Source organism: Anolis carolinensis, unplaced genomic scaffold, assembly GCF_035594765.1.
Source record: "Anolis carolinensis isolate JA03-04 unplaced genomic scaffold, rAnoCar3.1.pri scaffold_8, whole genome shotgun sequence".
In the NCBI taxonomy this organism is placed as follows: domain Eukaryota; kingdom Metazoa; phylum Chordata; class Lepidosauria; order Squamata; family Dactyloidae; genus Anolis; species Anolis carolinensis.
This window is the reverse complement of record NW_026943819.1, coordinates 20,006,173-20,033,232: the sequence shown is the minus strand read 5'-3', so window position 1 is coordinate 20,033,232 and position 27,060 is coordinate 20,006,173. Positions and strand designations below refer to the sequence as shown.

Sequence of the window (27,060 nt, the reverse complement as noted above, 5' to 3'; positions counted from 1 at the left end):
GATGTGGGAATCAGGCAGTAGGATGAGACATAGCTTTTTTTTTGCAGAATTGCTATAATATAAAAATGCATTCCTCATGCTGAAACAGATGGCACAAAGGCATGAGTTAGCAAAAGTCCAGAACCCCACTGCTGGAGCAGAGCAGGTGATGGCGGAGTGCTATGGATGGGAACTCATACAAGGAATGTTTCAGTTGTTGAAATCTGTTCATTCCTTATAGCAAATCAAAGCCAAAGAGGAGTTACAGATGTAGCCTGGATCTACTATCTGGTGTTACCATATATGCTGTACCATAATTCTCATCACACCCAGTGGCTTAGCTAACTAGAGGGAGGGTCTGCATGAAGATGGTGGGGATAAATGAAGTCTTAGAAGGAGCGCCACATTTGCTGGTCCCTCCCCTCCTCTCAATGTTCATGATCTAGGAATTATTTCCTAGATAAGACAGAAGTTTAAATTAAGAGAGATGCTTCTTAAGGAAGGCAAAGATTTTAATTGGTTTGCTTCTATCAGTGGATCCCAACCTGTGGGTCCCCGGGTGCTTTGGCCTACAACTCCCAGAAAGCCCAGCCAGTTTACCAGCTGTTAGGATTTCTGGGAGTTGAGTGCCAAGGCATCTGGTGACCCACAGATTGAGAACCACTGGCTTATATGCAACTTAATGACATTTAATGACCAGCAATAGAGATGGGACACATTCACTGTATTTAGAGATGCACAAAGGTGATGATATTAGGGCCATGAGAGCCAAAGAAGACCTTTAGATCATGGGGGGGGGGGGCATGTACCTAGATACTGTATTTATATTTTTATGTTTAAATATCTTAATGTTAATGGTTTTAAATTGTATTTATATGTTGATTGGTTCTATTGACTTTTTGTTATGTTTTATTTGCTTTGTATAATATGGCATTGAATTTTTGCCTAAATGTATGTTGTACGCCGCTCTGAGTCCTCTGCGGGGTGAGAAGAGCGGGATAGAAATGAAGTAAATACAATAAAATAATAATAATATTTATTGTGACTTCTGGGATTAGCAGTGCCTCCTACACAAAATATCAAAAGATGCAACAAATCCAGCACTCAAATCCAAAGCTTCTTATGACCTCAACCAGTGGCTTCATATATGAATTAAAGAGCAGAAGGATGAGGTGGAACTGCTTGCTTCAGTTTCATCACACAGTGAAACCACTAAAGAGGAAAGGGGAGAAAGCAATGGAAAGGAAATGTCATAATTTTGGTGGCAGTATATCCAGTAGGGACTAGTATTTGACCGGTCAATGGGATGATGCCTCTGTTCCAAGTTTATTCTGAGCTTGGAAAGAACTGTCCAAGAAGGCGATTTCTGGATAAGGCTCAGCACCTTGGACAGCTCCTGTGGAATCAATAGTGGATTCATAACCCTACCAAGATAGGAGTCACAATGGTATTTTCATTAAAATGCTTATATCCCACCTCACTCTAAATATTAAAGTGCCAACGGATGGCCTTGGGAAAGTCACATTTTCTTAGCCTCAAGAAAAAAACAAAACAAAGGAAAACCTCCTCTGAACAAATCTTACCCAGAAAACCCCATGATTGGAAATGACTTGAAAGCACATAACAACATCCTAAAGTTAATAATGAAAACGGTGTTAAAATAAAATGATTTTTAAAAGTTTAGGTATAGTAAACAACTAGCTGTGCTCGGCCATGCATTGCTGTGGCGAAGTATGGTAGTATGGGAAATAAAGTATTGAGGAATTGGTGGTAGTTAAGGTAAAGGGTAAAGGTTTTCCCCTGACATTAAGTTCAGTCGTGTCTGACTTTGGGGGTCTCCATTTCTAAGCCGAAGAGCTGGCGTTGTCCATAAACTCCTCCAAGGTCATGTGGCCGGCATGACTGCATGGAGAGCCGTTACCTTCCCGCCGGAGCAGTACCTATTTATGTACTCTCATTTGCATGTTTTTAAACTTTAGGGTTGGCAGAAGCTGCCTAAGTGAGGCCTAATTCTGCCTGTCCCCTGGGCTGAGTGGGTTGCTAGGAGACCAAGTGGGCGGAGCTTAGCCTTCTAACTGGCAGCAATTGGATAAAAACAATTATTCCTCTCCCTCTAATTAGGACTTTACTTTTCTTTTCATTTTGTTGTATCAACCTGGAAGCGTGGATGATGAGTTGTGTTGTCAAATTTCGAGGTTGGGGGCCTGTAGTTTTGTTGTTTTGTCAGTCGCCGGGATTCCATCACTCTTTTATATATATAGATGCAATATGTTTATAAACTGATTAAAGCAGTGCCATTAGAAAGAATCTCTTACAAGGAGCACTGTGGAAGAAAAATGAGGAGGAACACAGGGCACTTGATCAGTCTCCTGTACCCAAATACAACCTCTTTTTGTATTGCTTTATTATGTATTAAAATATTAGCAATCCTTTCTAAATTTGAAACAATATCTAGAAATAAGCATAAGAAATCTATCTATTTTCTTTTGGTGCTACACTTCCTAACCTCTTAAACTGTCAACCATTTATGAGGACTTTTGGGGAGCAGTAGAAGTACAAGTTTAATGTAAGAGAAGGGGTAATTTGATACTCCCTTTCCACTCCAACTGAGCTCCAGTTTTATCTGGTAGATATTAGATAAACAATTAATAGGATACATGTCACAATGAAGAGGAAGGGTCTCACCTTCTTTGGCACTGATTCGAGAGGATGGCTCCGTATGGGCTGTTGTATTGTAAGAAAGCAATGAACTACCTGGGAGGAAAAAGAATAAGAAGAGGTTTACTGCAATGCAAAAAGACACAAACAAACCAAACCATTGCTTGTTGTTACAAAGAGTAAGCATAGTATCTGAAAAACTCAACTCCAACAAAAGGAAACATAGCTAATAATACAGAACTGCATGAATGTACTCATATGTGAGAAATACCTAAAGATTTACTTGCAAGAGAATTTTCCAAAGTTCTTCTGGTTATTTCTGCATCTGTAGTGCCAAAGAATACACACAATTTCAAGACTGCTCTAAGGCATTTTGCTGTCTTACGTGAAAAATACCATTGACTCCTTTTCATTCCATGTACAGAAACTAGCTTGAGTGATACTGGCATTTCTCTCGAAAAGATCTGTACCAATGATTATATCCTATTTACATACTTAACAACAGCCGCTAGAATTAGTTTTGCCAAAAGATGGAAGCAAAAGGAAATACCGAATATGGAAGAATGGTCACAGAAAGTGAGATAAATAAAAGATATGGACAAATTAACTTTTTTTTATTAAAGAAAAATACAGGGACCCCGATAAAATTTACAGACTGGAGTAAAGTAGAAAAATTTGAAAGGAAAAGAAGTTGAAGGATTTTGGTGAAAGAATAGAAGGACAATTCTTCTTGGTGTTTTTCAATGTATTGCTTTATGAAAAGTAAAGAATCCGTGACTTAGCCAACATAAAGGACAACACTTTTTATTTTTAGTGTCTGTCTTTATTATTATAGAGGCAGAGCCTGATTGAAAATTGTTTTTTTATCACCCTCTTTTTTATATATATAGAAAGGGAAACGCAAAGGCAAAGATGGAAGTCTTTTTATATGTTTTTTTTAGCATCTTCCTTCTCTCTCTTTTTTTTCTTCACTTTCTGTTATCAAATATTGTTCTCATTCTTTCGTTGTATACAATTATTCTATATTTCAATAAAATATTTATACAAAAAAAGAAAAGAAAAGATCTGTGCTGCCTTTTTGCTCATTCTGTGCATTTGTAAATGAAAGGATCGTAACAGAAGGCATTATAGTTTTGTTTTGTTTTCCATTCTAAAGAATATTGACCATACACATTCCAGGAGATTAGATTGTTAGAGCCACTCTACATATTGCAAATATTTATATCACAATAATTCTCGAGGGGATGTACACTTTAGAGCACAGTAAGCAGAGCACACATTTCGGTACTTCAGCAAGAAAAAATAAATCTCTCAGCCGTGGAAAGCCAATATACAGTAGAGTCTCACTTATCCAACGTTCAGGATTATTCAACACATTTTTGTAGTCAATGTTTTCAATACATCATGATATTTTGGTGCTAAATTCGTAAATACAGTAATTACAACGTAACATTACTGAGTATTGAACTACTTTTTCTGTCAAATTTGTTTTATAACATGATGTTTTAGTGCTTAATTTGTAAAATCATAACCTAATTTGATGTTTAATTGGCTTTTCCTTAATCCCTCCTTATTATCCAACATATTTGCTTATCCAACGTTCTGCCGGCCCATTTATGTTGGATAAGTGAAACTCTACTGTATTAGGAAGTGTCTATTAGATTTTCTCTGATCCTCTGGTTTTCTCTGAACATAGTGTCCAAACTTGGAAAATACATCATTTTAAATGACAATTTCCAGGATCCTTAGAATTGCGGAAATTGTAATTCCAAAGAAGGAATTTTCCAAAGCTCTGGACAGATTTCTGTCTTGTTTCAAGTGAAGAAGCACAAAAATAATTCAAATGCCTCTATCTGGCACAGATAGTCCCGACTAAACCCTTGATATTTAAATATCCCAGTTTCTATCTTTTCTTCCAACTTCCTCCTTAACCTCAGCTTATTTCCAACAGCTCCTAACTGAGATCAGATTGCAAGATTAAATTAAATCAACAATGGCACAGGCTGGCGAGCAGCCTGCTGCAATAAATCACTCTGACCATGAGGTCATGAGTTCGAGGCCAGCCCATGGCGGGGTGAGCATCCGTCAATTAAAAATAAAAAATAGCCCCTGCTCATTGCTGACCTAGCAACCCGAAAGATAGTTGCATCTATCAAGTAGGAAATAAGGTACCACTTATAAAAGTGGGGAGGCAAGTTTAACTAATTTACGACCTGGAATGAGGAAGTGCTGTCAGAGTGGATGATGAAGCAGCTGCTCCCCCCTGTGGCCAGAATCGAACATCCCCTCGGGAGAAGGTTAAATTGCCTCTGCGTCTGTCTGTCTCTGTCTCGGTTCGATGTGTTTATGGGCATTGAATGTTTGCCCTATATGTATATAATGTGATCCATCCTGAGTCCCCTTCGGGGTGAGAAGGGCGGAATATAAATACTGTAAATAAAATAAATAAATAAGAAAGAAGGACATGCAACCTAGATCTTCCCAGTAGGCTCAGGCAATAGCAAACTTCAGCATTCTCTCCCAGCTTGTTTGTCCTTTTCACTCATAATCTTTGCCATCTTGACCAATCTCTGATGTTACTTGGCCAGTCACACCTGTCCTGGTTTTCATGTGCAATGTTGAGAGGTGTGAAATACACAGGTTTCCTGTGACCAGGTTTCATGATATTTGCATCATAGGGCCTTTCTATTTGTGTAGATGGCCTCTCATTACATTGCCGCAAACATCCCAAACCAAATATTTGACATCTTGAAATTGTAGTAGATGCATTACAACAGGAGTTTTTGCAGGTTGCACACAATTTATCTCAACTTTAGCCTTTAGTAAAGGTAAAGGTTTCCCCTGATGTTAAGTCCAGTCATGTCCTCATCATAGTGCTCATCTCCATTTCTAAGCCGAAGAGCCGGCATTGCCTGTAGACACCTCCAAGATCATGTGGCCGGCATGACTGCATGGAGGGCTGTTACCTTCCCACCAGAGTGGTACCTATTGATCTACTCACGTTTGCATGTATAAATTGTAAAAATACATACAGTAGAGTCTCACTTATCCAACATTCTGGATTATCCAACGTATTTTTGTAGTCAATGTTTTCAATACATCATGATATTTTGGTGCTAAATTCATAAATACAGTAATTACTACATATCATTACTGCATATTGAACTACTTTTTCTGCCAAATTTGTTGTATAACATGATGTTTTGGTGCTTAATTTGTAAAATCATAACCTAATTTGATGTTTAATAGGCTTCTTCTTAATCTCTCCTTATTATCCAACATATTTGCTTATCCAACGTTCTGCCGGCCCGTTTACGTTGGATAAGCGAGACTCTACTGTATGTCTTAGGATGAGAAAGGAGGAAGGTTTTGGAAAAATCAATATCATAAATATTATGTGATATACTGTAAATCAAGAGCTAGTTCCAACTAAAGTACATTTAATATCTCAACAGATAGATAGACAGATGGATGGCCATTTGTTGGGGGTGCTTTGAATGAGATTTTCCTGCTTCTCGCAGGGGGTTGGACTGGATGGCCCGTGAGGTCTCTTCCAACTCTACAATTCTATGATTCTATGATTCAACAGGAACTTTGAATTCTGCAAGTTCCTTCATTTCCAGTTGGGAGCACTTCCAGTTGCTTAATTTGTAAAATCATAACCTAATTTGATGTTTAATAGGCTTTTCCTTAATCCTTCTTCATTATCCAACGTATTCGCTTATCCAATGTTCTGCTGGCCCGTTTATGTTGGGTAAGTGAGACTCTACTGTATTAAATATTTTATCTGCTTTTACAAGTCAGATGCAAAAATATATATGCTAGTCTTTTCAGTGCTGCCCTTCGAAATGAATGGGCACCAGTTCTAAACAAAGTGTACCTATATCCTTGGTGTCTGGCCTGTTTTGTTTTTGTTCTTCTCAAGTGTCGGGTGAGGAAATACTTTATGTCTGACACATTTTCTGGCATACTGGAAATGGATCCTGATTTCAAAGCTCAGCATGAGGAACACCAGCCAGGCCGGGAAGTGCCAGGGGACGAGGATTCCACTGGTTAAACAGATTGCCTATGCAGCTCAGTTGCTGACTGGTGCAGGGAACTTTTCCTGGGAAAGAGAGGAAAAGTGGCAGGAAAAAATGAGGAGAGGCAAAAATGCCATTTGAGTGAACTTGGCAGATGAAGGAGAGGGACACTTTTTGTCGAAAAAACACAGGCCCATCCTCCAAGAGGGAAAGAGTCGCCCAGGTTTATTGCTCCAAGTCCTCACCTTTGCCCGGCAGTCTGAGGTTTCTGGTGGGAACACCAGAAAAAGAAGCCAAATGTGTTTTCTATTAAGAAAGCTTAAATGAAAAAGGGAGGGGAAGCAAAGAGACATATGGTGTGTGTGTTTGTGTGTGTGTGTGTGGGGTGGGGGGGTAGTGCCGAGAACAGAGATGACAAAACTGAATGGCATGGAGAAAAACATTAAAAATGGGAGATAGAAGGAGCAATGTTTGGATGCAAGTCTGTCTGCTGCTAAATCACTTCCCAACCGGACTGCAAGCATCCAGAGACTAAATCTCACCCTCTTGAACTAACTGAAGGCCCCACGTTGGGGGTTCACCAGGAAAGTATAGATATCCTGACCAGTATGTGCTATGCGTTGGAATATCATGAGTAGGGAAAAGTGAAAGTTTAGTCCAGGGGTCCCCAAACTAAGGCCCGGGGGCCGAATGCGGCCCTCCAAGGCCATTGACCTGGCCCCCGCCCTCAGTTTTAGACTTAGGCTCATCCAAAGTCTGAAATGACTTGAAGGCACAACAACAACAATCCTATTTGATTATCTCATTGGCCAGAAGCAGGCCCACACTTCCCACTGAAATCCTGATAAGTTTACAGTATGTTGGTTAAAATTATTTTTATTTTTAAATATTGTATTGTTTTTTCATTTACCAATATTGTAAATGAAATATTGTAAATGAATGATATGGTAATAATATAATATATTGTAATAAAAAATATTGTGTATACATATAATATTGATAATAAATGTTACAATGTAATACAATATAATATTTATTTATTTATTTATTACAGTATATCTACTCCCGCCCTTCTCACCCAATAGGGGACTCAGGGTGGCTAATAATAATAATAATACAATATAATAATATTGTATAATATAATAATATTAATTATATATTATATATTAAATGTCATATTACTAATAATATTACGGTATAGTGGTATAGTGCAATATAGTAATATATAATGCTAATATTGTGCTATGCTAATAATATAATATATTGTATGTATATACAACTTGTAAGCCGCTCTGAGTCCCCTTCGGGGTGAGAGAGGGTGGGGTAGAAATGTAATAAATAAATAAATAAATAAATAAGTAATTGTTTCTTGGGGGGGGGGGGTTGCACTACAAATAAGACATGTGCAGTGAGCATAGGAATTTGCTCGTTTTTTTTTTTGTTTTTTTTTTAAATGATAATTCGGCCCCTCAACAATCTGAGGGACCATGAACTGGCCCTCCACTTAAAAAGTTGGAGGACCCCTGGTTTAGTCCATCCCCAGAAAAACCTAAAAGAAGAAGAAGCAACTCCTTGATGTTCTCCCTTAAAGGAACATGGAGAAGGTACTGTAGAAGCAGGTGTCAATGCTTATTTTAGGTTTTAATAAGATGGACAAAGCTCTCACCTTTCGCCACTCAACTATGAGCAGAAGAAAGTTCTTTTCTTTTACAAAACTTAATACTGTAGCTTAAGTTTTATTTTAAAAGGAACTACCGGTATACAATTCTCTGAATAGAGTGGTGAAAAGTGTCTTTGAATGTCTGGGTAGGAAAATAGTGGCAGATGCAGCAGCTAGGGTTGGTCCTCTAAGGTAAGGCTAGCACCTTACACTTTAAACAGTTCCTCATTTTTCAAAATTCATTATTTTGGGCCCAAAACCTACCCCGACTTATATATGAGGTCGACCAATGCATAATATATATGTATGCCTCATCCATACATCAACATTTTAAAACACTCCAAAGCAACAACAAGCATCAAGTGTACACCTGGTGTACACAGTGTCAATAACTGGCTCAGAAAATGGTGTCAAGAGGAGCATTTTGGCTTCCTTGACCATGGTCTACTCTTCCAAGAGGATGGACTACTGGCAAGCGATGGGGTGCATCTCACACAAGTAGGAAAACATCTTTTTGCACACAGACTCACAAACCTCATCAGGCGCACTTTAAACTAGATCCACTGGGGGAGGGGAACAACAGCCTGGCGAACAATATATTACCCACGACCACAGGGAACCGCCGAAAGGCTAAACGGAGGGCTGCACAAACACAGCAAGGACCAAGTACAGAGAGCACAATAATCCCAAATAAACAGTTCGAGAGGAGGTCACAGGGGCTTACATGTCTTTACACTAATGCTCAGAGCATGGGAAATAAGCAAGACGAACTCCAACTCCTAGCACAGCACCACACATACGATGTCATAGGCATCACTGAAACCTGGTGGGATGACTCCCATCACTGGAATTTAACCATTGAGGGCTATAACCTCTTTCACAGAAATAGAACAAAGGGGAGAGGAGGGGGAGTAGCTTTATATGTCAAAAACAGTTACGTTGCAGAGGAAATGCAAGACTGTAATCCGGGAAACCAGCTTGAAAGCATCTGGATAAGAATCAAGGGAACCGGGACTCAAAAAGATCTTGTCGTGGGTGTCTACTACAGACCTCCGAGTCAGGATGAAGGACTTGATGAAGCCTTCTGTCAACAGCTGACCAAACAGGCACAAAGAAGAGATATAGTAGTCATGGGCGATTTCAATTATCCCGATATCTGCTGGAAAACAAACTCAGCCAAGAGTACAAAGTCCAACAAATTCCTCACTTGCCTTGCAGATAATTTTATGGTCCAGAAGGTAGAAGAGGCAACAAGGGGATCAGCAACTCTTGATCTAATCTTAACAAATGTGGAAGACCTGATCAATACAGTTGAAGTGGTTGGATCCTTAGGGGCAAGTGACCATGTGCTCCTGCAGTTTGCAATACAAAGGAATGCTGAAACTAAGACAAGTCAAACACGCTTTCTGGACTTTAAGAGAGCTGACTTCCAAAAAATGAAGGAATTACTGAGCGGCATTCCATGGACGCCGATATTAAAAAACAAGGGAGTTAAGGATGGATGGGAGTTTTTCAAAAGTGAAATACTCACGGCGCAAATGCAAACAGTGCCAACAAAGAAGAAAAATAAGACAAGTGCAAAGAAGCCAGAATGGATGTCCAAAGAACTTCTAACTGAGCTAAAGCTCAAAAGTGACATGCACAAGAAGTGGAAAAGGGGAGAAATCACCAAAGAAGAATTCAAACGTATAGCCAACACCTGTAGGGAAAAGGTTCGCAAGGCTAAAGCGCAAAATGAGCTCAGGCTTGCCAGGGACATAAAAAACAACAAAAAAGGCTTTTTTGCTTACGTTGGTAGAAAAAGGAAGAAAAAGGAGGCGATAGGGCCATTGCAAGGAGAAGATGGGGTGATGGCGACAGGGGACAGGGAAAAGGCAGAACTGCTCAATACCTTCTTTGCCTCGGTCTTCTCAGAAAAAGAAAGCCATCTTCAACCTCAGCAACACGGAATGGACGAAGGATTGGGGGAAATCCAACCCCAAATAGGGAGACACGTTGTCCAGGAACACCTGGCCTCTCTAAACGAATTCAAGTCCCCAGGGCCAGATCAGCTACACCCAAGAGTACTGAAGGAACTAGCGGAAGTTATTTCAGAACCACTGGCAGTTATCTTCGAGAGTTCTTGGAGAACGGGAGAAGTCCCAGCAGATTGGAGGAGGGCGAATGTGGTCCCTATCTTCAAGAAGGGAAAAAAGAACGACCCAAACAATTACCGTCCGGTCAGCCTCACATCAATACCAGGCAAAATTCTGGAAAAGATCATTAAGGAAGTGGTCTGCGAACACTTAGAAACAAATGCGGTCATTGCTAATAGTCAACACGGATTTACCAAAAACAAGTCATGCCAGACTAATCTGATCTCTTTTTTCGATAGAGTTACGAGTTGGGTCGATACAGGGAATGCTGTGGATGTAGCGTACCTGGATTTCAGTAAGGCCTTCGACAAAGTCCCCCACAACCTTCTGGCAAACAAACTAGTAAAATGTGGGCTAGACAAAACTACGGTTAGGTGGATCTGTAATTGGCTAAGCGAACGAACCCAAAGGGTGCTCACCAATGCGTCGTCTTCATCATGGAAAGAAGTGACAAGTGGAGTGCCGCAGGGCTCCGTCCTGGGCCCGGTTCTGTTCAACATCTTTATTAACGACTTAGACGAAGGGTTAGAAGGCACGATCATCAAGTTTGCAGACGACACAAAACTGGGAGGGATAGCTAACACTCCAGAAGACAGGAGCAGAATTCAAAACGATCTTGACAGACTAGAGAGATGGGCCAAAACTAACAAAATGAAGTTCAACAGGGACAAATGCAAGATACTTCACTTCGGCAGAAAAAATGGAAATCAAAGATACAGAATGGGGGACGCCTGGCTTGACAGCAGTGTGTGCGAAAAAGACCTTGGAGTCCTCGTGGACAACAAGTTAAACATGAGCCAACAATGTGATGCGGCTGCTAAAAAAGCCAATGGGATTCTGGCCTGCATCAATAGGGGAATAGCGTCTAGATCCAGGGAAGTTATGCTCCCCCTCTATTCTGCCTTGGTCAGACCACACCTGGAATACTGTGTCCAATTTTGGGCACCACAGTTGAAGGGAGATGTTGACAAACTGGAAAGCGTCCAGAGGAGGGCGACTAAAATGATTAAGGGTCTGGAGAACAAGCCCTATGAGGAGCGGCTTAAAGAGCTGGGCATGTTTAGCCTGCAGAAGAGAAGGCTGAGAGGAGACATGATAGCCATGTACAAATACGTGAAGGGAAGTCATAGGGAAGAGGGAGCAAGCTTGTTTTCTGCTGCCCTGCAGACTAGGACACGGAACAATGGCTTCAAACTACAGGAAAGGAGATTCCACTTGAACATCAGGAAGAACTTCCTCACTGTGAGAGCTGTTCGACAGTGGAACTCTCTCCCCGGGGCCGTGGTGGAGGCTCCTTCCTTGGAGGCTTTTAAGCAGAGGCTGGATGGCCATCTGTCGGGGGTGCTTTGAATGCGATTTCCTGCTTCTTAGCAGGGGGTTGGACTAGATGGCCCATGTGGTCTCTTCCAACTCTACTATTCTATGATTCTATGATTCTACCTCAAACTGCAATGCATAAATCAGTCATTAGAAGCTTCTGAAAGGTGCCTCTGAAATTAGCAGCACTTAAAACTGCAAAGCAGCCACTAGACTTTTTTGGATGGTGCATCCAAAATAAGCAGCACTTGAAATAGAGGCTCTGTTCTCTGAAAAGTAGGCTACATGGCTATCCCAAAACTATAGCTGCAGCTTTTCAGCATTTTATTTTTAACATCAAACCATTGCTGGCCATGCCCAACCACTGTGAAGTAGTTCTTGCCATAACTCAGTGGCAAAGTGCCAGTACAAACACACCCATGCTATCCAACACACAGCTTGTGCTCTCACAACTGGCATAAGGAATCTCTGTAGGGTTGCTGTCAGTCATTGCAACATATAAACACACCCTTATTGGCTTCCCAGTCTTGGGGAGAGAGCCAAAATTACAAGGGTCTCTGATGGCAAACAAAGGAAGCGTTTGATCCCCGAGTCTGAAATCCGGCCATGATTCTTGGTCCTTGCCTTAAAAAGTGCTACTCACTTGCATCCAGTAGATCACTATGTCCCTATCAGGCTCTGTAATGGGGAAATGGGAAGCCATCCAAAAGAATGCTTTTTTGTACTTCAGAAACTCAGCACTAAACAGTCCCTGGAAATTAAGTCTGGAAAAACAATAAATTCCCTTCAAAAAGGCGTTGCGCCACAAGGGAGTTACCCAGAAATCCAGAAACCAGACTGTCATTAGGCCGACGTAAGAGCCCCTGCTTGGAAAAGACCCATCTCCAGTAGCCTGCTTGGACCATGAGTCTACTTTAATGAGGACAAGACTTTTATATATTTGTCAAAGCCTCCCAATTATAGCCAAGGGTGCGGGGGGGGGGGGGGGAAGAGGGCAATGGACAGGCAACTGACGTTTTCATCTTATAGGCCAATGGTGCAAAGTGTGGGGAAGAGACTCAGTACTAGTTTCTATGCCATAGAATCATAGAATCATAGACTAGTAGAGTTGGAAGAGACCTCATCCAGTCCAACCCCCTGCCAAGTAGCAGGAAATCGCGTTCAAAGCACTCCCGACAGATGGGTACTCATAGTCGAGTGGCGACTATAGTCGAGTGGGGCCGGGCTGTGGCGCAGGCTGGTGAGCAGCTGCTGCAATAAATCACTCTGACCATGAGGTCATGAGTTCGAGGCCAGCCCGTGGCAGGGTGAGCACCTGTCAATTAAAAATAAAATATAGCCCCTGCTCGTTGCTGACCTAGCAACCCGAAAGATAGTTGCATCTACATCCTCAGGTTGTCCTCCTGGCATAAGGATGGGGCTGCTCGCCTTATCCTTATGCTGGGAGGAAAACTAGACATGTGCTGACTGCCCAGATCCTCCTCCCCGGGAGGAGGATGAGACAAGCAATGGTTGAGAGTGCTTCAGAGGGATCTCAGCCACTACGTGCCTTCCTCGGGCCACCCTCTTGGCATAAGTACATGGCCCACTTGCATTGTCCTTATGCCAGGAAGAGGGTGAGACATGCAGTGGCTGAGAACTCTCAGGTGCTGCGTGCCTTCCTCCCCTGTCCTTTCTGCATAGGAATGTAATGGGCCACCATATCCTTATCTGAGAGGACAGGAAAAATGAGGAGGGCCTGAGGTAAGCGCCTGGGGGGGGGGGCGCATCCGGCCCCCGGGCCTTAGTTTGTTGTGATGCCTAGGCCACCTTTGGCCCCTGACCCTGTGGCCATTACTGTCCAGGACAAAGAAGACTTTGGTTTTCTCCCATGTCAGCAAGATTCAATTCCTTTCCAGATGCCTCATGTTGACATCTCCGAGCCAGAGCCAATTAAGGATGCCCTTGAAACTGTGCCGGCTCTTCCAGATTCTCCAGAAGGTTTAGTGTTTGATCATAGGGCATTTGTCCAAACAGAGAGATCGCAAAGACAAAGCTTGCGGAGAAGCACCAGATTAGCGGAGCGTGGTAACTATGGCTAAGCCCTGTTCTCTTGGGAAGGATTTGAGAGTTAGCCACCTGGCGCGGGGACTGTGACCAGTTCAGTTCTCTTGGGAAGTTTTAGGGAGTCAGGCACCTGGTTTGGGGGAGCATATGAACTTCAATAAAAGTTTGGCGCTGGGAACTTTCCTTCGCAGTGTCAACTTTACTTCTGACTGGGAAGCATCATTGTCTCTAGCTCTTGGTTTCCAAGCGGCCTGAAGGTGCACTACTCCTGAGTAGACCGGGCGCCGGTCTACCTCCCTGCCCAAGTTTGGACTACGTTTCGGCTCCTGTTCATCTAGTTCCTGCCTTGCTTTGAAATCCTGCTTTTGGACATTTACTCCAGAGAACTCTTATTGCCTCTTTGATCCTTTTCCCCACTCAATACTCGAGCCGAGTTTGAGTGTGTTTCGGTTTCTGGACTTTGGACTCTAATATTGGACATAAGACTTTCACTTATTGGGCTACTTTTGATCTTCTCTGAAAGGTCAACTGCTTATTCGACTTTGCTGCTTATTTCTTTTTGGAACTTTATTTGCTTTAATAAAGATATTATATTGTTATTGGCCTCTGTGTTGGTTTTCAGTGTTCTCGCTGCCTTGGGGTGTAACATTTGCCCATGTCTGCTTTAGGGGAACTAGCTAAAGTATTGAACCTTGTCTTCAAAGTAGAATATGTCCTATCAAGTTTAACTGAATTCACTGACATAGACAGATATCATTATTGATGACTATTCAAACTTTTCAGAAGAAAAATATGAACAATGAAACTCTTAACTTATATACAGTAGGGGTTGGGGTTCTCTCATACCAATGTAACTTTAACATGTTGTATTTTGTGCTCCGTTTGATTTTATTTCCCCTTATCCCTCCTGCAAAATTGATCTCCTTCCAGTCCTATCTGTAAATATATCTAGTTGGGATGGGAAAATCTATTGTTTTGCATATTTGATTTGATTTTATTTATTTTTTTAAAAAAAATCCTTGTGTTCTTTCCTTCATGAATATAGGAAATTTGTGAACTTCAGTAAATGAAGTAATATACAACTTTTCTATCTACAATGGCAAATTTCAGGAGCTACAAATATTACAGATGTTACCATATGTACGTATATATGGTAAAGCTGGGAGGCCTTTCAAATAAAAGAATTGGCAATCCTATCAAACACAAACCCAACACAACTGAACACACGTGATATCCAAATGAAGATTTTTGAGCATTAAAATTGAGAGCTCAGGGCCTGAATGGATGAATCAGATTTCTCCCATATTAACATTTGTTTTCAAATCTTAAGTTCCTTCCATCTTGAACATGTGGAAATTAGAAAAAGTTAGCATGTTCTTATCAAACATGAACTGAAACAAAATCCTCACTTATTCCTATATACACATGAAACAGCTCAATGTATAATAACACAATGAAAATTCATCATGAAATGAATGTGATCCACCACAGCATAAATGCAACAGATACATTTTTGTGTGTGTCAGGAGCAACCTGAGTTGCTTCTGGAGTGAGAGAATTGGCCGTCTGCAAGGATGTTGCCCAGGGGACGCCTGGATGTTTTGATGTTTTTACCATCCTTGTGGGAGGCTTCTCTCATGTCCCCGCATGGAGCTGGAGCTGATAGAGGGAGCTCATCCGTGCTCTCCCTGGGTTGGATTCGAACCAGCAACCTTCTGGTCAGCAACCCAACCTTCAAGTCACAAGGCTTTAATCCACTAGGCCACGGGGGCTCCTAGACTCAACATGAAATGTGAATATGATACTAAAGCAATCTCCAGGTGCAGGAGTCCAAACCACATTACAGAAATAACAGGTCCGAAATACAGAACATGCTTGAATGCTTCAAAAATCTTGGCCCCGTGCCTAAAGGAAGGGTAGCAGGCCTAGGACTTCTATCATTTGTTCAATACATGTCAACTTTACAGCCAAGATGGGAAAGCAAATCAAGTACGTACTTTCCCTGAGGTAACTGAGGTGAGATAGCAGAACTTCGGTGTTGTAGAGGGAAGTGGTCCGGAGGAAATCATCCTTGTTCATCTTGCACAGTTCTTTCCCGTCCATATTCTGGAAGAGGCTGGTGTCAATCTCCATTAAACCATACTCTTTTATTGCCCACTCCAACCATTGCCGTACATGGTCCTGGGTCCATAATGTGGGATCTATTGGAAGAAAAGGAGATGAAATGACACAGTGTGGATAATTAAAAGTAAAAGTGAAAGCTTCCAATTCCTCCTCTCTGCTTCATGGAAGGAGAAGAAGAGAGAGGTGGGTGGCCAGGAGAAGCATTGGCCACTGTGGTTATACCATGTTTCCCTGAAAATAAGACAGTGTCTTATATTAATTTTTGCTCCCAAAGATGTGCTAGGTCTTATTTTCAAGGGATGTCTTAGTTTTCCATGAAGAATTCACATTTATTGTTGAACAAAAAAATGAACATTTATTATATACTGTACAGTAGTTGTCATCACAAACCAGCATAACCAGACAAACTGTGAATCCTATCAAGAATTTCTTGTTACTACCATTATTTCCATGTACAACACTCTATGATATGTACATTTACCAATTCTGCGTGCTCTGGTGTTCTGTTTGTTGGGCATGCTTCCAAACAAAAACTTTGCTAGGTCTTACTTTCAGGGGAGGCCTTATATTTAGCAATTCAGCAAAACCTCTACTAGGTCTTATTTTCTGGGGATGTCTTATTTTAGGGGAAACAAGGTACCATGCTTTGATGTTACACTGGCTGTGATATTTCTACTGTGGTGGCCCTAAACCAGAGCTTTCCAAACTGTATATTGTGGCATGTTAGTGTGTCAGCTTCAGTGTGTCACGCAAACGTATGTTGTCTTGCATATCATACTGACATTAAGCCTACTCGCGTCCAACTCTGAGGGTTGGTGCTCATCTCCATTTCTAAGCCAAAGAGCCAGCATTGTCCATAGACACCTCCAAAATCATGTAGCTGGCATGACTGCATGGAACACCGTTACATTTCCACCGGAGCGGTACCAGTTGATCTACTCACATTTGCATGTTTTCAAACTGCTAGGTTGGCAGAAGCTGGGGCTAACAGTGGGAGCTCACCCTGCTCCCTGGATTCGAACCACCGACCTTTTGGTCAGCAAGTTCAGCAGCTCAGCGGTTTAACCTACTGCACCACCACAGGCATAAATGAATAGTCTTCATGAGATACTTTGTGTCCTAATACACTTTGTTGTTACAATTTGTGCATGTGTCTGTATCTCTTATAAGAGGTTGGTTTAACCTCCGGCAGAAAACTGGCCCTGAGACCCACCACAGTTGCCTTCCCTTGAAATAGGTTTGCCACATAAGTTCTCCAAATCACTACCAAGGAGAAAAAAGTTTTCCATTTAGGTTTTAATTTGTAGCTGGCAGGAACACCGACACAGAGCGGTGCACTGAACCCAGGTTCCCTCCTCTCTCCATCTGTGTTGACTCTACAGGACGAACCGATGCAAGAAAAGAGTGAGTGGGCGGGAGTTAGAAGTTTGTTTTTGTCGGTCCAGTCTGGAAATATGACTCAGACATATAAAGCAAACTTGTCTGAGTGAGGAGAGGTCATTTTCATAGAATTTACTACTTTCTGGACCACAGTAATAAACATCCCTCCAAAAAATTTTAATAAGCATCTGTACAAAGTTTGGAATGGGCCAAAAGGCAGGCCAAATGGTTTTGACTGCTTGGTTGGGACTGTCTCACTCCCATAGACTTGCAAGAAGGGAATGATAGACCTACTTTTGAGGAAAGAGAAACCAATAAGGAGGCTGTGAATGAGTTTAGAGTAGTCCGGACTAGTATCATCTATGTTCCTAGAGCCCCAAGATTCCCCAGAGGGAGGTGGAAAAGACATGCCCTTCCAATTAAACCATACAGTGACCTCTACGTACATTCTGTGCTGTGCTGGGATTTTGCTTTCAGTGCCAGAGTTAAATCGACAATCCTTTTCATATAAAAATTCATTCCTAGTTGTGAGTGTCTTCAAATCATTTCTGACTTATGGCACCCTGAGGCAAAACTTATCATATGAGTTTCTAAGCAAAAGGGGACTACTATTATCTTCCTTTGAGGGTGAGACAGTTGCTCTACTCCGAACTCAAGAATGGGAAATGTAATGTTGGTGGACAGGAAAAGAGATTTAAAGATGAGCTTAAAGCCAACCTTAAAAACTGTGGCATAGACACTGAGAACTGGGAAGCCCTGGCCCTTGAGCGCTCTAATTGGAGGTCAGCTGTGACCAGCAGTGCTGCGGAGTTCGAAGAGGCACGAATGGAGGGCTTAAGGGAGAAACGTGCCAAGAGGAAGGCCCGTCAAGCCAACCCTGACCGGGACCGCCTTCCACCTGGAAACCGATGTCCTCACTGCGGGAGAACATGCAGATCAAGAATAGGTCTCTTCAGCCACCCTTAAGACCCCACAACTGGAAGACCATCATCCTCGAACTACGAGGGATCGCCTAAGTAAGTAAGTAAGAGGCAGTGTGACTTGCCCAGTGGGCTTCTATGGCCAAGCCCTGGTTTCAAACCCTGGTTTTCCAGAATCCAAGCCCAGCACTTAAACCCCTACACCATCCTTTTGGTTATCCCAGGATATTTTCAGTTCACCAGAGAGAGAGCTGGCTTTTCCTCCCAACGTTCCCAGCTCAGTCAGAGATTCACCGATGGAAAATATCTATTTGGTCTTTTAAGTATAAGTCTCTGTATTAATTACAGAATACTCTGTTTTCAAAAGTTTAGAGCATCTTATACATTTCATGAGCCCCGGTGGCAAAGTGCATTAAAGCACTGAGCTGGAGACCGAAAGGTCCCAGGTTCAAACCCCGGGAGCGGCATGAGCGGCCGCTGTTAGCCCCAGCTCCTGCCAACCTAGCAGTTCGAAAACATGCCTATGTGAGTAGATCAATAGATACCGCTCCGGCAGGAAGGTAACGGCGCTCCATGCAATCATGCCGGCCACATGACCTTGGAGGTGTCTACGGACAACGCCGGCTCTTTGGCTTAGAAATGGAGATGAGCACCACACCCCAGAGTCAGACATGACTGGACTTAACGTCAGGGGAAACCTTTACCTTTACCTTTATACATTTCATATTGCAATTCTTATGACTTGATTGGAATTAGCATTTTGGCCATGACATATTCTACCATTACACCAGGGGTTCCCAACCTTTTTTTGACCAGGGACCACTTTGACTGGGGACCACTCTCCAACATTAGTATCAAAAGGGTTACGTATCAGTTTTTGGTCAACTTTAGATTCGGTTTGGTTATTTGGGGTGCTGATTCAGAAAACTGCATTGAATAGACCACATCTGCTCTAGTTTCTGATACAGAACATATGCCATCCAGTAGTCACCATCTGCTCACCCACAGAAAACCATATTTAATAATCTAGAGCTGATTTTCCCCACATGTCTCACAGATCCTATTTCAGGTCTCGGCCACGGCCCACAGGTTGAGAACCACTGCATTAGACAGAGTAAGATGATTGGGCACATAATGGAAGTGACAATGGCAGCCTACTCATCTTACTCCTGGATGCCACAGATATTTCCCGCTGTAACAGAGGTTGACCTGGATCCATTTCTGTTGCAGAGGGAAGAGATATAGGTATATTGGATGATGTAATGGCCTAAAAACTCTGAAGGCATCTTGGAAGCTTAGCTGAATCAACTTGGGCTTGGAGACCACCAGCGAATACCAGGTGCTGTAGACTCATTTCTGGGAAAGGAACTGGTAAAACTACATCTGAGTCTTTCTTGTCTAAGAAACCCCAAAGAGAAAACATACACAGAGGGGAAAAAAATTCTTCAGTCTGTCACCTTGCACTACAACTCCAATAATCATAGACTGGAGGTAAATGGGAGTTGTAGGCCAAAACAGCACTAAGATTAATCGTTGTAGGTTCGATTTATCTGCCTACTCAACAATAGCCCCACCGGTGATGCCTTCTCAGTATTATATTAGCACTTTATTGACTATTTTAGCTGTGAAACTACCTCTCCCCGATTCTGAAATATTCTGCACTTTGGCCCAGATCCATGTATTCGTCTCCTGTTTTTAACATTTTATTTTGTATGTTGGTTTTTTATTACTGTTTTATTGATGCTGATGTTTTATTGTTGGGATATTATTTTTATTGTTTTGCTGTTTTTTGTTATATTGTTGTGTTGGGCAAGGCCCCATGTAAGCCGCCCCGGGTCCCTTTGGGGAGATGGGGCGGGGTATAAGAATAAAGTTATTATTATTATTATTATTATTATTATTATTATTATTATTATTATTATTCTGGGTTGATTAGGATTTTTCTAAAATAATGCTTTCCAATATTGTATGTTCTCTCCTCCCTTTTGATACAATATTATTGCTTTTAATATATAATGCAAATACATATATAAAAGATGACTGTATATTTATACTTTTAACAAGTATCTTTTAAAAAGCAAATCTGCTGTGCCTCCCAGGGGGTAAAATATTACGGTTTTTACAGAACTACATATCATTCTACTCCAGCACTTTTATCTACATCCTGTGGTATTTTTCTCTGACTCTTATCAAAAATGCAAAGCATCGTGCACAAAAATAGTCCTAATTGAAGGCATTCTGTACCACTTTTCATTTTCTTTCTGCGTTCTCTCAATTTCTACCCACTGGATAATGCTTGTAATTGTAATTCATCTCCTTCATTTACAAAAAGGATTCTCTTTGACGTTATGGGAAGGAGAAGGAAAGGGAGGAGAGCTAATTAGGCCAAAGAGCAAGAGCAAAGAAAACAGTAGTACCAGAACATTTTCAATTGGGAGCATTAACTAAACTCTCCATTAAATTAATAAAGACTATAATCTGCCTTTTAGAAGATAAAAGTCCTTATGATGTGGAGCAAGCTCTGCTAAAGTTTCTGTACCACATTTATCTCATTCCTTTCAATGTTTCACAATAAAAGATTGAGACATTAAATGGCTATTTTTCTCTCTCTCTCATCTGATCTAGCAGAATAATTCTTGCATTATTATTTCATGAAGGATTTTACATCTGTTTGCTTCCTTTTCCAATAATAATAATAATAATAATAATAATAATAATAATAATAATAATAATAATAATAATAATAATAATAACTTTATTTTTATATCCCGCCCCATCTCCCCAAAGGGACTTGGGGCGGCTCACATGGGGCCTTGCCTGATAAAACAATCAAATATCAAAACACAGCAATGAAACAATTATCCAATAAAAACATCAACATCAGTACAAACAATAGTTAAAATCGACATAAAACATACAATATTAAAACAGGAGACTAATTCATAGAACCCAGGCAAAGTGCAGAATGTGCCGAAATGGGCCGAAATGGGGAAGGTAATTTCACAGTTGAAACGGACAAAAGTGCAATATAACATTGGCAACACCTCAAGAATGGGGCTATTATAAAATGGGCAGATTTTCCAACTCCAAATTCAACATCTTTTAGTAGCAAAGACATTTTTTTTTAGAAAATAAAAAAGTTCATTAAAAGCTTAAAGTGGTTTCACATCAGCTTTATGAACAATTTTATTTCATCTGGCTAAATAATTAGTTTTGTCGAATCTAAAGATCGTTCCATGCTGGACTCAATGCTTAGGAAACAAGTGGCCTCTTACCTGCCGGAACGATGACCCGTCTCTCATTGGTTGTCATGTTGGGTGGAGGAGGACCATTCTTCTCATCCATGTAGGTGCCATAGTTCAAGGAGTTTGATTCTGTCCCAGCAGGAACCAGTTTGTTGCATTTACTAACACTGCAGTCCACTGGGGACTCCCTGAAACGAAGAGACAAACATCATATCACCAGATTGCAAAGACCACAGGGATCCATCCTTCCTGTCCACTCTCAAAAGTTGAATTATAATAGTGAATAATGATGCTTCTCATATGAAAATCATAGTAACTTTGTCCATCTATAGCAGTGGGTCTCAACCTGTGGTCCCCGGTGTTTTGGCCTACAACTCCCAGAAATTCCAGCCAGTTTGCCAGTTGTTAGCATTTCTGGGAGTTGAAGGACAAAACATCTGGGGATCCATAGGTGAGAACCACTGATCTACAATCTCACAGGAAAAATTGATGAATTTTCATTAGTTTCTGTAAAAAGAGCAGGCATCTACACAAAGGACCTATGCATCTCAAGATCATGTCCAGAACATCATGATTTTCTTCATGATGTTCTTCCATGAATAATCCATCTTATATGGTTTTCCATCTGATTACAAACTTTATGGCTGGGATACAGGTTCCAATTGTGATTCCCTTTACCATATATCTTAATTAATTACCCCTTTAAATTACTTGGGTTACTTGAATCAATACATTGATTTACTTGTCTGGAAGGTCTGATTTAAAGTTCTGTACCTATCTTTTCCTTCGGTTTTGTCGATTAAACAAGACCATTTCCTATGCCAATCTTGTCTTGACTGAGTATTCAAATATTTATTTTTCTTTTCATGGATGAAATCATTAATTAAATATTCAGAGAGATACGACCACCAGGTTTTCAGGTCCCACCTTGTTTTATCTTTCCACCCTCTGGCAATTGTGGCATGAATAGCGGCTATCATAAATTTTAATATATCTGACCATTGGTTGTTCCCCTCCTTTACCTCTATGTTAAGGGACAAAAATTGAGCTTTATCCCAATATAAATTTTGCTCTATTATTTCCTCTATTACTGCTCTAACAGTATTATAGTATTTTTGGATTTCAGAGCAGTCCCACCACATGTGGGAAAAGGTACCAATTTCCCCGCATTTATGCCAGCATTTGTTAGAAATGTTTTTCATAATGTGAGCCAATTGATAATAATAATAATAAATAATAATAATAAAACTTTATTTATACCCTGCCACCATCTCCCCAACGGGGACTCGGGGCGGCTTACATGGGGCCATGCCCAGAACAGTACAATATAGCAAAATATAAAAACAGCATATCATAATACAATTAAACAATACAATAAATAATCATGTACAGTGCAACACAAAATCAAAAAAACAAAACAAAAAACCAATATAACAGGGCGGGCCGCATGAGACACTTAGTTAAAACTTGGGGTGAGAAAAGGATAAGAATACAACCACGGGGAACAGGGACATAAGATAGAAAAACAATCTAGAGGATAGATGTTGTGGGGATAAGGGGTCCTTTACCATTTTGAGATTATTTTCTTTTGTGTTTCTTTTAGATGGCAAAGGTTTGCAGTGTATTGTATGAAGAAATAAAAAAAATGGTTTTCCATCCTAAAACCTATTGACTTTTGATGATCTCTGGCCTCCATGCATGATCAATAATAAGTAGACTTCCTGTGACTTTCTCTTTTTTTTTTTTTTTTGTACAACTGGAAATCTTAGGTTTACTCTGATCTTTCTGTTTCCTCATGCTTCTGTTCAGATAGTGTCATTTTGTTTACACAAAGGCTGGCATGGGGTGAATGAGTTCCTTATTAATTTCATAGGATGGTGATGATGACGATGATAATTTCTAGATGAGAGATGATACAGGCACTGCTCCCAGGTTTATAATTTAATAGACATAAAGTAGAAGGGGATAATGGCGAGAGAATAAAACTTGGAAAAGTTACTTGATGGGTACAGCTTCCAGAATGCACCTGCTAGCTACTACAGTAGAGTCTCACTTATCCAACATAAACGGGCCGGCAGAATGTTGGATAAGCAAATATGTTGGATAATAAGGAGGGATTAAGGAAAAGCCTACTAAACATCAAATTAGGTTATGATTTAAAAAATTAAACACCAAAACATCATGTTATACAACAAATTTGACAGAAAAAGTAGTTCAAAATGCAGTAATGCTATGTAGTAATTACTGTATTTACGAATTTAGCACCAAAATATCACGATGTATTGAAAACATTGACTACAAAAATGTGTTGGATAATCCAGAATGTTGGATAAGCGAGTGTTGGATAAGTAAGACTCTACTGTATTTTGGGTAAATAATTCTGTGAGTTGTACTAAAAATAGAAAAAAAAATGTGAAGCTCTTGGATGGAACTGAAAATTAAGCAGTGGCTCATTTTAGCCTCACTATCTTATTTTGACAGTATTCAGTTCTGGGTTGTTATATGTCTTTTGGGCTGTGTGGCCATGTTCCAGAAGTATTCTCTCCTGATGTTTCGCCCACATCTATGGCAGGCATCCTCAGAGGTTGTGAGGCATGGATAAACTAGGCAAGGAAGGTAAATATATATCTGTGGAGAGTCCAGGGTGTGACAAGAGTCCTTTGTCAGTTGGAAGTCAGCATTAATGTTGCAATTAATCACCCTAATTAGCATTGGAAAGGTTTGTCTCTTGCCTGGGGGGCATCCTTTGTTCAGAGTCATTAGCCGTCCTTGGGGCTCCTCTGCCCTCAGAGTCTTGCTTCCCATCTACCGAAAGACATACAACAACCCTGTGATCCCGGCCATGAAAGCCTTCGACAACACAGTATTCAGTTCTGTAATCATCATTATCTGCATACATGATATAGATATTTGTCCACCATGTGAGCTAGATAAAAGGGCCTCATAGCTCAATGCCACATTATGTCTTTCAAGTTGGCATTTTCAAAAGATGTTTCTCATGCTTTCCATTCAAGACAACCCTAACTATGATGGCCAGATGACCCAAGAGCCTGCTCCTTTTAGTCGGCTGCGTATGCATGATCTCAGCACAATTGATCTCCACTCCATAGAATCATAAAATCCTAGAGTTGGAAGAGTCCTCATGGGTCATCCAGTCCAACCCCATGCCAAGAAGCAGGAAAATCACCTTCAAAGCACCCCTGACAGATGGCCTTCCAGCCACTGTGCGAACGCCTCCAGAGAAGGAGCCTCCACCACACTACGGGGCAGAGAGTTCCACTGCTGAACAGCTCTCACAGTTAGGAAGTTCTTCCTAATGTTCAGGTGGAATCTCCTTTCCTGTAGTTTCCACTTGTAGTTCTTTATATATTTTTGTACCAAACAACTTTTTCAACAGATGATGCCTTCAACTTCAAGAGAGCAGCCCTTGGATAGCTCTGCAAATCAAGGCTCATCCTCTGAGTATGGCAGAGGGTCTCAGCAATTGGTTTTTACTCAAAACCCCTTGACATGACAACGAGACACATGGACACCAGTAAGCATGGCTACAATGCTTTTCAAGGAAGTCCTGAACCATGTAGTTTTGTGACATTCATATTTGACTAGCTGTGCCCGGCCACGCGTTGCTGTGGCGTTGTCTGGTGGTGTTGGTGAGAAATTGTTGAGGTAGTGGTATTGAATGTCTGTTGTATGGTTGTCTTTATGTTTAGTATGCACACTGAAGTGGATTATATGGCAGTGTGGAGTCAAGATAATCCAGTTCAAAGCAGATAATATCATCATCATCATCATCATTTAATTACTTATTAATCGCCCTCCATCCACGATGCTCTAGGCGATTTACAAGATAAAATTGTAAAGGATAAAAATACATACATACAAATATTGATAAAATTAATATAAGATTCTAAATGGATTATAAAGCTGTGTGGAAGGGCCTTGAGTCTACACTGCCATATAATCCAGTTCAAATCTGATAATCTGTGGAAGAGGCCTAAGTGAGGCCTAACTGTGCCTGTCCCCTGGGCTGAGTAGGTTGCTAGGAGACCAAGTGGGCGGAGCTTAGCCTTCAAACTGGCAGCAATTGGATAAAAACAATTATTCCTCTCCCTGTAATTAGGACTTTATTTTTCTTTTCTTTTTGTTGTATCAACCTAGAGCCGTGAATGATGGGTTGTGTTGTCAAAGTTCGAGGTTGGGGGCCTGTAGTTTTGTTGTTTTGTCCGCTGCCCTGATGCCATCACTCTTTTATATATATAGATTGCTTGGACAGTGTCTACAGTAACCATCATCCCACCAAAAAGAAAGTTTGAAGTGACCATCATCCAAGAAAGAGAAAGAGAGAGATAGAAAGAAAGAAATAGAGAAAGAAAGGTAACAAACCTTCTTTGAATGAATCAGCCCCATTCAGTGCGAAGGGAATATGTTTACTATATGTTATATTCCCACCTGGAGAAGAAGCCTGGAGGATTTTCCAACTGAGAAACACTGAATAGGTTTGTTAAGGCATAGAGGCAGAATTACTCTACCGCAGTTATCATGGCTGAGAGATAAACATTCCACTAAGATATTATGAGGCAGATGGTAATTTTTTCCTTATGTCTTTTTGGGGAGAAATGCTGCTTTGGAAATGGAAATAAGACGTATAACTTACACATGTTAGAATTTAAGGTTGTACTATTTCGCCTACTGTTTTTCCAGGCACTGAACCAAAGTCAGTCTTCAGAGAGGCAAATTGCTGACGTTTTAATGTCCTCATGGCAGTCAGAGAAAGGGATTGAGCAAATGCAGGTAGGCTGGCTAGCCTTGCAGAGAAGGTGTGTGTGTGTGTGTGTGTGTGTGTGTGTGTGTGTGAGAGAGAGAGAGAGAGAGAGAGAGAGAGAGAGAGAGAGAGAGAGAGAGAGAGCGAGCGAGAGAGAGAGAGAGAGAGAGAGAGAGAGAGAGAGAGAGAGAGAGAGACTGAATCCTTCTCACTAGCAGCAGAAATTTTTAATGTCAGGTGTTAAAAGTATTTGAGGATCAAAATGTCTGGCACTCTGCAGACATTTTGCTCAGAGGAATTACACTCTCTTCTAAAGCACAATTTGGCTTGCAGAAGACCTTTAAGAAGAAATGTATTTACAGTATTTATATTCCGCCCTTCTCACCCCGAAGGGAACTCAGGGCGGATCACATTATACACACATAGGGCAAACATTCAATGTCCATAAACACATCAAACCGAGACAAAGACAGACAGACAGACGCAGAGGCAATTTAACCTTCTCCTGAGGGGATGTTCGATTCTGGCCACAGGGGGGAGCAGCTGCTTCATCATCCACTCTGACGGCACTTCCTCATTCCAGGTCATAAATTAGTTAAACTTGCCTCCCCACTTTTTATAAGTGGTACCTTATTTCCTACTTGATAGATGCAAGCCAGCTGCAATTAACTGCAATGAATCACTCTGACCAGGAGGTCATGAGTTCGAGGCCCGCTCGGAGCCTATGTTTGTTTGTCTTTGTTCTATGTTAAAAGTCATTGAAAGTTGTTTGGGGTGAGAAGGGTGGAATATAAATGCTGTAAATAAATACA

At 41.0% G+C, this 27,060-nt stretch overlaps 1 protein-coding gene across 4 annotated transcripts in view; it reads right to left on the bottom strand.

Moving 5' to 3' along the window:
- Positions 1 to 27,060, bottom strand: part of fli1 (Fli-1 proto-oncogene, ETS transcription factor) — a 148,875-nt gene that overhangs the window by 19,243 nt on the left and 102,572 nt on the right. For all 4 annotated transcript variants that reach the window (XM_062960892.1, XM_008114365.3, XM_062960893.1 and 1 more), the window contains 3 exons: positions 21,517 to 21,674; positions 15,815 to 16,018; positions 2,665 to 2,733 (listed from right to left, as the gene is read on the bottom strand). In XM_062960892.1, coding sequence (XP_062816962.1) covers positions 2,665 to 2,733; positions 15,815 to 16,018; positions 21,517 to 21,674 — 431 coding nt within the window. The remainder of the gene's footprint in view (positions 1 to 2,664; positions 2,734 to 15,814; positions 16,019 to 21,516; positions 21,675 to 27,060) is intronic.